Source organism: Lytechinus variegatus, chromosome 2 (genome assembly GCF_018143015.1).
Source record: "Lytechinus variegatus isolate NC3 chromosome 2, Lvar_3.0, whole genome shotgun sequence".
Lineage (NCBI taxonomy): Eukaryota > Metazoa > Echinodermata > Echinoidea > Temnopleuroida > Toxopneustidae > Lytechinus > Lytechinus variegatus.
In genome coordinates, this window is record NC_054741.1 from 65,417,176 (window position 1) to 65,431,314 (window position 14,139).

The 14,139-nt window shown below is 37.3% G+C and overlaps 1 protein-coding gene across 2 annotated transcripts in view; it reads right to left on the minus strand.

Moving 5' to 3' along the window:
• The window catches only part of LOC121408676 (sodium-dependent dopamine transporter-like), a 62,049-nt gene that overhangs the window by 19,418 nt on the left and 28,492 nt on the right, over positions 1-14,139 (minus strand). For both annotated transcript variants that reach the window (XM_041600219.1, XM_041600220.1), the window contains exon 3: positions 3,700-3,882. In XM_041600219.1, coding sequence (XP_041456153.1) covers positions 3,700-3,882 — 183 coding nt within the window. The remainder of the gene's footprint in view (positions 1-3,699; positions 3,883-14,139) is intronic.

Consider the following 14,139-nt stretch of genomic DNA (forward strand, 5'->3'; position numbering starts at 1 on the left):
CTCTTTTTTTATTTAAGCACGTTGTTTAAGTCCGTCACTCTCACAACTATTGTTTAAACTTTTTACTGTGTATTTGATGAACAACCAGCAATCAAATAAAAATATTGTATCGAAAAACTAATTTTCAATTTTTCAATAAATTAAAATGGCCATCGTACTTAATACCGAAATCACAAAATATAAATTATCAAGGTAACTCAGATATTATGAAGGACAATATACCAAACCGGAACCTATTAAAGAAACCAATGGCCAATTTGAGGAAGGGTGCGATTTTGCTTCAAAGTGTAAATAGTTTGGATGTCCGACTGTTCAGCAGGCTCATGTCTCGAACCCATGTAAATATTCAATAGGATGAAAGAATTTCAGGATTGATCTAAAATGTCTCCAACAGTGAAAAGCAAAATAGCAACAAAACAGTTTGAAGTCTATTCACAATCATAAACATAAACCCACAATCATTATCATACTGTATGCAAACAAATCACTTGGTATGCTTAATAATTTGCATTAATCTTACCCCGTTCAATACCTCCTCGTAATATGTTATGTAATACATGCATTTAATTTATTCATGGGTTTATCTAAATAGCTTTTGTTCACCAACCTGATCCTTTCTATCAAGAAAATTTGAAGTAGCACCATACTTTATTCTGATGGATGTTAGTAATGATTCCAAGTTACATGTGCGGATATCATTCGTGAGAGTGATCCCCTATGTATAGATAAAACACAGAAAATCCTCCAAAAATTCCAAAAGGTTCACAAAAGGTTCACAAAAGGTTCAAAATATCCGAAGACATAGGAATACTCTTTCATTGTCGGTTTTAATGATGTGAAACTCTGACTAAAGGTTAAAAAATAATAATATAAGTGTACGGTTATCTGTTATGATTTCTTGTAATTCTATATAACAGCCATAAGACAGCAGAAGCTTTTTTAGTGAGTGTGTGTGTGGGAGAGGGTGTGTGTGCATGGGGGTGGGTATAACTCTATCATTCAGGCTCTTGACGACAAGAACGGTCAACCATGGATATGGGATTTGCCTCCTTGAAAAAACTATTTAAAAAAAATCTTCGAACTCGTCATTAATATACAACCCTCATCTAAGTTAGATGTGAACGTGGTAATATCACACAAGAACACTAATTGGGCTTTTCAAAAAACTTCCGTTCGATTGGAAGTCAAGCGTAAGTCTCAAAATCAAGTGTAATAGGGACGATGCAAGAATGTATAATTGAATTTTAACAAATATCAATTACAAATTGGGGTTTATTCAAAGGATTAAAGCTTGATTTGGAATCGAATGTAAAGTTTCTTGCAATTCCTAATTACGTCCCATTTTATCTTATAAAATTGTATTACTAGCATGGTTTTAATTATATGCATCTTTGTTAAAAATATGTTCATACTGGTACTGGCATTTGTTTTCAAACTAACTTGTCCTATTTTCCACACTGCTTCGTTCTATTAGAATATTTGCTCTCTTCGTGTTATCTCTTCTACCTTTCCCAGTCTCTCACTCTCTCTTCTTTCAATGTTTTTTTCACATCTTTATATATACATAGTCTGCCTTTTTCATTTCAACAGTTTTTGCTTCCCACCTAAATGAACTAAATTATTTCCTTTTCTTCTTATAATCGACTTTGACGAATCATTTCATAATGTTCATCACATTTCTGTCCCTTTCCTCCACCTTTCTCTCCATCTTTCTGTCTTTCACCCCATCTCGATCTCCTACATCCATTCTTGACTGACCACTCCCTCCATCTCTCCATTCAAATCCCACCATCCTGTTCATTCTGCCCATCTCTAATCCAACCCCATCAAGTCTCTTTCCCAGGTTCCTGGATGGAGGGCCCGAGGCTCTTTTAATCAAACACAATCCCCTCGGCACTGGGTCGTCTTCTCCATCGATTTATGATGATCACGGAATTAATCGGCGTGCGGATTCGATGTGTTATCTCCTCTCAAATTGATGCACATTTTAATAACTCTGCCACCGAATACCTTCGTCGTCGTTACTCCTCTCCGAGCTCTCTTGGTCTCCCCTCATCAAATTCATTTCTTGGTCATGTTGGCCCAAGCCCGGAGTTTGACGGGCGCGCACTGCCACTGGACTGGTTTGGCCGTGGTGACCGGTCAGTCGTGCAAGCGGGCGAAACAATTAGGCGTCTTTAATAGACATAGATCTTCGAAATAGAGTAAATCGGAAAGACTTCATGCATTAGTCATGACTTAAAGTTGCATTCTGTCAAAGAAGTACAATCTTACTTTTAAAACTATGGGTAAGGTTAGGGAGCGGCACCATGGGAAGTGGGGGCATTGTTTACCACAAGAATAAAACAAGTGTTTACCCACTTGGTAACCCTTACATATCTGACATTTTTGTAGGATATGATTCTTGGCTGAGGTATTTCTAGCCCGTTTTTTTTTTGTTAACCACCCAATTCGAACAAGCTATTGACAAATGGAATTGTAACGACGTAATCTGAAATTCCAAAAGCAAAGCCATAGATCCTTGCTCTGTTACTACGGCTACAAAAATAATAAAAATAAATGTACATCTTCTCAAAGGCGGCAACACGATACATTAAGCCTCAAAGACATATTCATGCGTGATTGTATACTCTTGGTATTATTATTGCAACACATATCATTGGTGTCGCAGAATTCCCAAACTCCAATGTGTATACCATTGGTATAAAGAAATACGTGCAAAATAATCTCCAACAAATTTTAGTAATGATGATAATAAAGCCACATTCACTTTAATGGAAATTCTGCAAATCTTAAATAGGTTTTTCCCTAAATGAGATTTCATGAATTTTGATGTATTTGTCGTATGAAATTTTAAACTTAACGTCATAAACAACCACCTATTAATAATGTGGTGTTATAAAGATATGTTTAACTGAATATAGTGCGTTCCAAAACAGGGAAGCCTGTTTTCACAGATACTGTAGATTAAGAACTGTTCATTAGGCCTATGTTTTTGTCATGAATTTGGCTCTCACATTAAGAATTTAATCTCTTGTTTAATTTGAACCAGAACATTTTGTAAATCGTTCCTGCATGGCAGATTACAAACAATAAATTCGGAGATATATCAGAGACGATTCAATTTACGCCGAAACTTACGTGTGAATCTGAATCCAGTCTAATTTAGAGATTAGCGAAAGAAACTTTACAAAGAATGGCAAAAAGAAATGACATGGTCGTTGACCGTCGCACGGCCGTCGTATCTTTAACCAAATTTGCCCAAATTTTCTGCTTAACTGATTTTGACATCAATATTTCAAAGTCGTCTCGTGCATTTAGATGCGTGAAGTTTTTGTCTCATATCAGGGACTCGTTATACAGAGATTAGCGATTAATCGTTAAAAATGGCCTATCAAGATCATCGTTGCATGCGTATTTTGCTCAGTTGACCGACGAGGAACCAATCAAAATTGTTTTTTCAAATTAGTGATTAATTGCTAACCTTTTTGTTACGGGACCCAGGTATCAAAATAAAGAAGAATTACTGACTTTATGAATATGTACACGAAATATCGTAATTTATTTGCCTACGAAGAGAAATGAACTGGGAGCTCCAGTTTCAATTTTCTTGGGCGCACTTTATACGGTTATAGGATTTTATATCATCAACAGGCATTTTATTCAGACTAAAGAGACGAGATTGAGAAGAGCACTTACCCCCGCCATTTTTGTAGCACATGTAAGGGAACCTCCAGACGTTGGCTAGATCCACACAAAACCCAATGACAGATAGTAAGAAGTCTATCTTCTTGGACCAGGTTTCACGACCGCTTCCATCTCCGCGGCCAGCTACTTCGTTCCCTGAATCCATGGTAACTTCCATGAGTTTTCCTTGGGTTGCTAAAGGGATAAATTACAGAAAACAGTTTTCTTAGTATGCGTTCTACTTTGTGTTTAAAGGGGCATTGTCGAGATTAAAAGAAAACAGAAGCAGACTGGATGGCATAAAAAAAACCATGAATCTGGAGTCGGTTTGTTAGGTTATGAAATGCATATCTGTCGAAAACATCCACTAAGTTTCAAATTGAGTTCAATTAGCTTTAATGTAAGTTTATCAAATCGAAACTGGTTGCACTAAATCGTTGTAATAATTTAGAGAAATTGGTGTAAGTCTGAAAAGAGGGTATGAACATTTTGAGACAGAAAAAACATGATACCGGTGAAGGTGTGAATACGAGCTGAATGACGATTTGGAAATAAATGTTGATTTGCATATTGAAAATGCACATAGCTTGTAAGTCATATGGTCATGATATTGTCTTAAAATTACAAAATTCAGGATTCAGCGTAATATCGTACATACACGTGTATATTTGAAATAGTTTTCTTTGTTGTGTTATGGATTATGATTGATTTACGAAAAGCCTTATGGAAACAACTTCTGGACTGATTAACTTTTCGCCATGATTGTCAGCTATTGGATGTTGAAAGGTTTGCACCTAAACAGGTATTGTTTCAGGGAAGTAATCTGAATCCACGTCATTATCATCATCATCCTCATCATCATCATTTTGCTCAATGACATCACAGTCAACAGAGTACAAGTATCATCACTGTCGTCATCGTCCTCAGTTCAAGTTATTATTCACCACCACGCCTGAAATCGAGGTAGAAGCATGATCAGTATAATAATTATATTGTGTTTAAAAGATATGTAGTTATGGTAGTCGTAGATGTGCCTGGAGAAAGGAAGTTCAAGCAATAACTATGATCTTTAACAACGTCTTGGAGTAAGCACCATAACTCGTTATCGATACAGCAATAATATGTGGGCCTTGGCAAAAGACTATAGAAAAGAAGACAGAGAAAGGAGAAAAGTTATGAACATATTTTTCAAATGAATTAACATAGAAATACAAAAAGGAGAATGGAAAGAAAAAAATAGATAGATAGATAGATGAATGGATGGATGGATAACTTGATTGATAGGTAAAAAGAAAGAAAGAGAAAAAAGAAAGAAAGAAAGACAGACAGAAAGCAAAACAAGAAAAAAAAGGGGGAAAAAGACAGAAAGAAAGAAAAATGAAAAAAATAAATAAAATAGATGACAGAAAGAAAGAAGTAGAAATAGAAATAAACGAATGTCAAGAGAAGGAAAGAAAATAGAAAATGTTAAAGATATATAGAAAAAAAGAATGAATGAATGAACACAAAACGAAAGTCAGAACAGGAAAGCAGTATGGGTAGAAGTACATATACTATCGTTTTAACCGGACGATTAAGATATCATTCATTGGTGGATTTCTGGAATGACAGAAACGAAAGATTTGTCAAACGTAACGATAAATCAGGTTTAATTTCAGACAAATTTAAGAATTCTCCCTGAAGACATTATTAGAGGAAAGTCTCCTCAGTCAACCTCTATACTCGGTAAGCCTACACAACTGATTCTGGATGAGACAAAACAAAAAAGAAAACCGTCTCAGAATCATCCTACTTTTTGCCCTTGGGCGCCATAATTTTGTGGAATCGACAACAAGCACAAATTGAAATCGAGGCAAGTACAGGAGAGGTTATGACCTATATCCATGAAATGTATGGAGCCTCCAGCCGACTGGCCCCCGTAACTCTCGGCTGCCTGCACCTGTTGTGAAGTGGTCTCCCCGAGGAATCCCCTGGTCCGTTTTACATGTTTTGGATATGCATTTTAGATAGAAGTTTTAGTCGAGGTTCGGAGAGGGGAGCAGTTAAAACAAGTTCACCTTATTAAAGAGTGGTATGACTTCATTTTCTTAAATGACACTGCATGAAAAGAATGTCCATGTTGAAATAGGGTGTTATTAAGAAAAAAATCTAATCATTTAAGTAAAGCAAATGAAGAAATAAAAATCCGATCCGTTTAGTGATCAATCAAAATTACTTTAAGAACCCCTGTTTAATGATATATAATGAATTGTACTTATTATTGTACTACTTCATGTAGGCCTATTTAGATTTTGGATAACATTTTTGACTGATCTCTGCATAAACGAGAAGAATTTGGTTGTAAATGTGAAGTCTGCAAAATATGTTTAAGTGGTTATAATTAGGGCCAGAATATTTAGGAGCGTGGTAGCGTGCGTGTAAGTGCGCGCACGTGGGGTGTGTGGGTGTTTATGTGAGTGGGGAGTTGATGTGAAGTCTTTTCATTCTAAATGACAAAGTAATGGTAACATACCTCTAGAAAGCAACTCTTTCCATTTGACACTCTTCTTTATTTCGTCCTTCCCATTTATTCTCTTTGTATCTTTCTCACTGCCCCCGTAATACAACCTTGGTTATAGTATGTATATCAAATCAAGCCCTACATATCTACATTCTCAAAGAATGCCCCTGTATTCTTTATGCTAATTATATGGTATAAAATGGGCTGATTCATGAAGTTATAACTGGTAAATATTAAAGAGACGATAATCCAATACCGTAAAATAAACAAACTTAAAAATAATCTCTGGAACTTAATATTATTCTAAGTATACCCCCAAAATCATGTTATTTATATAGAGTAAAATCAAACATATCAAACATACTAAACACCGATTCTTTTTTTATTTATCGAAGTGCATATCAAACAAAGTTATTCTGAAAGTCATTTTAAGATTCGCATAGTTATAAAAAAACACACGATCAGGATTTAATTGGATAAGCCAAAAATTGGCAAACGCTCACGAGGCCTATTTATTCTATGTAAAATGTCTACATGTTCCAAACTATGTTCCGATTGTGTGAACCACTGTCTGTCTCCAGACGAAACATGGAAGGGGGTAATCATTACTGTACTCATGATATGTTGTGGTGGAAAGGGGCGGTTCTTAATATTCAAACCTATTAAAATTTTATTCATGTAAAATTTCAAATGATAAAGTAGCATTTGGTGTAGAAAATCACCAATGCTCTCATTTGCATGAAAGGAACCACTGTGTTGTGGTATTGCTGTTTTATTAATTTAAAAAATGGCATATCTAATCAAGTATTTTCAGCACTCACGTAATCCATCCAAATGCAAATTTGATTTGCATAAACATAGAAAAATCAAACAAGGATGACAGCGGAAAATCATACTATTGGTAAGTCTGTGATCATGTCCATGTAGAATGTTGTATTTGTGTGCAATGTATAAATATCCCCATCCACTAGGGGATTGTCGATATGAATTAAGACAATTGGTGTTTGACTTGGCTTCGATGAGCTCGATGTCGGTCAGATACGTATACTTCGGCTCGTTCTTCGTTGCAGATACTGTTCTTCGAGTGCTGTAGGTGATATCATCATATGGGGAAAGGAGAACTTGAGCGGTTGTATCTTGCACCGGGGTCTTACAAATAAAATGTAGGCTACGATGAAGACAGGTGAGAACATACATACGGTTATTGCACCACACTCACACACCCTGGAAACAGAAACTACGCTAAGGCGCCCGAGGCTGATAAAGGTTCCACACTGAGCAAGGAGAATGAAGCATCACATGCAGTGCGCGCGTAATCTGATACGGTAAACCATCCCTTGTGCAGGGTCGTACATTCTTAACCCGCCCTCGCGGCTACCGTACAATTCTTGTTCCGCCTCTGGTTTCCATCTTCAATCGCCCAAGAGTAACCCAATAACACGCGTCCTCTTGCTGAATTAAGCGACGGTTTCCACTGGGCCAACTTTGTACACACACAACTGATCTGGTTCAATACACTTGGTTTGGTTTCTGAAATGGCGCCTGTAATTACTTCTTTTCTCAGTAAGGATTGTTTATTTTGTCTCTGCGGTTCTGCTTTGTAGCGACGTTTTCGGCAACTAGTTCACATTTAGCCACACGTCGATATGTGCTTTAGTTCTTGAGGGCATGCACACATCGTCTAACTTTCCGAAAGACAAGCCCTTTTGATAGAATAGCCCAATTTCATTAAAATTGCGTATCAAAAGTGACGCATTTACAATGGCAGCTGCAGCCGGGGAATGGAATCTTAGAGGTTCATAATTTTTTTATGTCGATTTCATCAATCATGCTCTATTAGTTAATCGGGGTAATAAATAAATAGAATTCTACGATACAGGCTTCTCCTTCCGATATTCTTCACCCTTATGTTTTCCTCTTCCCTTTTCCCCTTTTTCATCTTTTCCAACTTTCCCCTTACTTCTTGAAAAAAATCATAGCAAACGGTCACTCATGTAACCTGAAGCGCCGCCATTGATCTTAAGAAATCAAAACACTCATCGAGAATGGAAAATTGTGAGAAATGATTATTAAAGGAAAGTGTCTATGGAAAGTTATTTGACAATTTTTGGCTTCGTAATTTCGGGTGATAACTTCGAAAGACGATCTTCATTAGATGTTAAGTTGATTGTGTAATATCTTCCATCGTGCAGTTGTGGAAGCGTGGTGAAGACAGTGACGATGCGACTCTCCTTCTCGTCAGAGGGTCGTGTGTTAGAGTTCCATAATGGCTTAGCGTCATTGGCAATGCTTCAATCTGTACTTTGCAACTCTCAACCAAGGTAGCACTATTTTGATAGTAATAGACGCAGTAGAAGTAGTAGTAGTAGTAGTAGTAGTAGTAGTGGTAGTATAGTAGTAGTAGTAGTAGTAGTAGTAGTAGTAGTAGTAGCAGTAGTCTTAGTAGTCTTAGTAGGAGTGGTAGAAGTAGTAGTAGTAGTATAGTAGTAGTAGTATAGTAGTAGTAGTGGTAGTGGTAGTAGTAGTAGTAGTAGTAGTAGTAGTAGTAGTTGTTGTTGTAGTAGTAGTAGTCCTATAGTAGGAGTAGTAGAAGTAGTAGTAGTAGTAGTAGTAGTATAGTAGAAGTATAAATAAAAACAATACAACGGTTTTTCTTGCAATTTCCATTTTTATCGTTGTAATGCTCAGATGTAAATCAGCGTAATTTTTAGTCTTACTTTAAACTACTTGTTTGACTGACACCACCCAAGCAAAATAAAAAAAATCTATGGTGTTTAATATGATCGTTGGTATTTAACTGCAGATGGAGAGCCCCTTGATATTGACCAAACGTTTTTGATTAATCTATCAGAATATATATCACTACGAAACATGTCGAGGGTAATAAAACCTCTTTGTTTCAAAATCAACCCCTCTGTATTTAAACCAAGTCTGTCGTTATTACGTAATATTAGTTAGCGTCTTGATGCGGCTACGTCTAAACGATGAATCGTTTATTACCAGCGTTAATTAAACGTGCGTGCCTCGTCTTATTTTCAAATCATTATTCATTATTATTGAATGGATGTTAAATTTGACCTAGGTTTGACAATACCACTGTTCAATGCATATCCGGAACCATGTCATGTTCGTTTAGTTGAACAAACGGTTTGAGATATGATTGTTATCTTTTTACTTTCCACGACTTAATGAAAACCAATTGGTGGTATTTCGATATTTAAGGTCAAGTCCAACACAACAGAAAATTGAATTGAATACAAAGAGGAATTAAATCAAGCATAATGCTGAACTATAAGCATATCACATTTTTTGCGGGGGGGGTATTCTTAAACATTCCATAAATTTGAAGGCTTCCTAAATAAGTATATCATTGGTCGCAACACACCAAGATTTAGTGCCTCGCAAGGAAGTTGAGTTGCAACTGAACGCATATCAAAGGATGTTTACTTGATTGTTCACTTTCATCTTAAATTCAACGTAAGCATGGAAAGTTCATTGTAACGCCCCATATACAACTATTGCTTCGTCATTGCTAGGTTCAGCTTATGTTGCCAAGTGCCTAAATTTAAGTATTGAACTTCAGACGATTGATGGGACTAAGGCTGATGCACAGACAATGTAGAGGCGCCGTTCTTGTTCTTCTAAACGCTCGTCTAAACCAAATGATATCACTTACAGACTGTTGATCATGTTGATAGTCTGGGAAAGAGATCGGCCGGCCGGGAGCTGTCGGAAAGCATTTCACAGTAAAAAAATCGTGACTAAAGTTAGACAATTTCATTAAAAAATAGTATGATGCTAAAATGTTGTAATCTACATAACTGAGTGCTTACAAATAAGTATGAAAGATTTTGAGATCTAGAATTCTATGACGATGGGGATTTCCTGAATGAATTTATTTTTTTTTGTTAGAAAAAATAAAAAGCTGATTGGTGATACGTTAATAATGATTGTTATGTCAACAATGATATGGTGGGGTCTACGTTAGTGACTCTATGAACCTCTTATCGTAGTGAAAATAGATAAAAACACACTAAAAGATGGATTTGATATCACCCACACGCACAAGTTTCGTCCTTGCCTCTGCTCAATTTGCAGGAAACTAGCCGAGTATATGCAATGTTACCATGAAAGTAAACTCAAGCTGACTCGGTAGAACTGACAATCATTACCATTCTGCCAATTGTCGATTGTCTCTTGTTTATGCCTTCTACTTTTCTTCCAACGACCGATATTTGTCACCGACCAGCGTTCATTTCCCATCGTTTGATGGGTTTTCATCGATTTAAATATGAATTTGTGTAAGTGATATGGTATAATGTTGATACATGCCTGCTTTTATTTGCGCTGCAAGTTCGCCGGACAGTTGGGTGAACCGGTTCGTCAAGTTTGTAGAATTGACAGCCGGGTAACGCAACACAGCGAGTAAACATAGGACTAATATCACAGAAGATCGATTCGATTTCAAACCTCACACTCAATCAGGGTGCTGGAGATATTAAACAACCTGCGACAGTTCATGCAATTTATGGCTTAACTTTCAAGACTACATCTACTAAACCAACGTGTTATTGGTATTGCGACGGCTGCTGTTGCTGCTTCCATTACTACTACTACTACTACTACTACTTCTACTACTACTACAAGGAGAATACAAATGCTAAACTGATACTCCTACAATTATACCAATCTTGCAGTTATGCTTCTACTGCTAAAATCGTCCATGTTAAAAAGTAAATATTAATGCTATTCCTATACTTCTTCAGCTACAACCAGCTCTTCTTTATATTCTCCTATTTTTGCAGTCCATACTGATCTTTCTATATCGAACATCCGTTTCCCTTCTTTTCATTTTCCCTCATTTTTCTTCTTCTTTTCATAATTATCTTCATCTATTTCTACTACCACTAAGTCTGGGTGATATATTTCAACATGTCTATATATTTTTGGCTCTATGACCCAATATTCATTCTTTCGTTTTCATCTCTCCCTCACACACCGACCCTTGGGGAACACACATGCCCTATGGGATGACTGGGGAAGCAGCATAATGGAATGAGAGCAAAATCTAAAATCATTTGATGAAAGAGAGACAAGAGACACAAACACATCAATGAAACGAAGTATATAGAGGGGAGGGTTAGGGTAAGGGTTAGAACAGAGTGTGTGAGGCAGTGTCTGTCTACGTCTGGGTGTTGATGTAAAACATAAAGGGAAGATGAGCAAGAGTGAGTGATGAAGAAATGTGTGTGTGGGTGAATGGGTGCGAGTGTGGGTTGATTGTTATGTGTGACACACAGAGAAAACAGATGGGTGAGTGTATGTGTGGGTGAGGCATTCTAGAAATAAGCAAATAAGAGGATGGCGTGTGTACATGAGAAAGACCTAGGTTGTTGAGTATGTGGGTGTGTGTGTGTGCGTGTTTATAACGCAATGCAATAACTAGTTACAATGAATTGTGTGTTTCTTTGAGGGTGAGAGTGAAATGGATCCTCCCCAAAAAAGAACCAGTATATGGGTGCGTTAAGGAAGGATCAGAATATGGCTGTTGAGTGTGTGGGTGTGGATGTGCGATGTTTTGTTCATGTTTTGTGTTATTGTTATAACATAATACAACAATTACTAGCGTCTGTATTTCGCGTTTACTTGTGGATGTGAGAGAAAAGGTTCATACGAGAAAAATGGGATGTGAATTCTATAGCAAGGGAACGAGAGTTTATAGTCCGAATGGGTGGGGGTGTGAGCGTTCGTTTGTGAGAATACTAAAAACTCAAGAGAGAAAGTTTGTGTGCCCTCTGAGCGGGTCAAAGAGTAAAGTGATTGTACGAGACAGAAAATCACTGTGTGGGGTGTTTATATTAGAGTTTAAGATCAAGACAACACGGTGATCATAATGTAGGGGTGGGTGTGCGTGTGTATTTATTTGAGAAATGCGTGATATGGAATGCGTGTGGAGTTGTGAGTGCAAGTGGGAGTGATCCTTAGAGAGAAAACATGATGAGGGGATGGTTAGCAGCGAGAGGAAGAAAGCTGGTGGATGTGCGTTTGTCTGTAGAATAGCCCGAAAGGGTGGAACGTGTAATGTGTGGACTGTGTGTGGGGGTGTGTTTGTTTGTGCATTGAATATAATAAAGGAAGAGTTTGGGCGTTGCAAGTGCACACAGATTTTTTTAGAAAGCGCCACAACTAAGATTTGGGGTTGGTGGTGGTGTGGGTGTGAGCATTCCGATACAAGAACACGAATGGATGATGCGTGTGCGCGTAGATGTTAAATTGTGTAAGAGAGCACCACAACGAAGATGAAGAAAATAAGAGTTGGGTGGGAATGTGGGTGCGTGAAGGTGTATGTGGGTGTGTGCGCGTGCGTGTGTGGACGATAGCGGTGGAGACAGAGAGACTCGCAAATGAGAACGAGGGTGTATTCGCTGGGCATCGTAGGTACAGGGCTTGGGGCTATTCAGTGCATTTATCGATTGATAACAAGAGGTAGAGTGCTTACTTGAAACCAGCCTATTCATTACCTTCCACCACCCGTCGCCCGCCATTTTAAGTTTCGCTTTCTTCAGGTCGCAAAAACTTTTCTTTTCCAAAAAAATCTGGAGCAGAGTTAGTCAACGTGACAGAGTTTGCTTGAAATATGAATATCAATTGAATTTCTCTGCTAAACGTTATTGCTAAACGTGTCAGGGCGATTTCGTCAGGAATGACATTCGATTTAATTTGAAATGAATATCATACGCATTTTTTAACTAAAAAAGATTCGAACAATAATATTTCATGATTTTTTTTAATTCTCTCTCCCTTTTCTAGCATTTTTGCCGGGTTTTTATTATTTATTTGTACTTTTGTTTTATGCTATATTTTTGTTTGAACCTTTTAGGGTTCTAATGGGGCTTTTGTGAGTGTTTAAGAGGGTCTCTAATAACTGAAAACCAGCCGTGATTTAAGCACAATCCCTAAGTAAAATATTCTAGTAGGTAGAATCAACCTCCAGTTTGCCGGGTAGAACATTGGATTTACTGTTATATTGCCTAATTTCCTCAAACCACATAGTAAGATATCAAGTATTATGTAACATGGTTTGGAAACCTCAGACACCAATTAAAAGTTCGTACTGCCCGATATTGACTTAAATGAATGATTAAGTTGACTCGAATGAGAGCTTCTGACACCCTTACCACTTGAAGTGACAAATAGTAAGACTTTATGTAAAAATACTCATCAAATTCACTTTACATGTATAGAGAGTATGAATGATGCAACTTGTATTTTTTTTTTTAATTATGTGTTTTATTGGATGATGCAACTTGTATTTCTCTTTGAATGCTAAATTGGAGTTACTAGAACGCGGTATTCTACGGATACGCTCCGTTACATTAATAGTTGGTTTCAATCTCAATCGTATCAGTTGAAATACTTCATTTCATGGAAGCAGAGTATCAATTAACGTTCTGTAAAATCAGAAGGTTTTAATGCGCCTGATAATTTCTGCATCAACCTTACGATTCTTTGCTCTAGTTTGTTAAAAATTATCTAATCATGGATAGCTATATGCCCTTGTAGGAGCTCTGGCCTCTGGTTAAAGACATTCGAACCACTTTAGGAAGTTCGACAACCTTATCATGTTTGTGCATAATTACGAGGACGGTTGAAATTAGCGCCCAAGCCGACGCTCACAGTCTATAGCACATCTTAGTTGCCATGGTAATGTATTTCCTGTCCGAAAAGTTCACTAAGTTTTCCATGGTGTACCATCTCGCCTTGTTCACAAGACCGACACCCTTTGATCTCCACAATGTCATGGGATGCATGAAGGAAGAATGCCGTCGAGTTCCCGCTCTTTAAAGAATCGACATGCCACTTTGTTCTCCAAATCCGAAGTATCCTTGTTCTATCTTGTTCAAAAATTTCTTCTTTGTTAAACATAGATGGTTTTCCACCTATTGAGCATC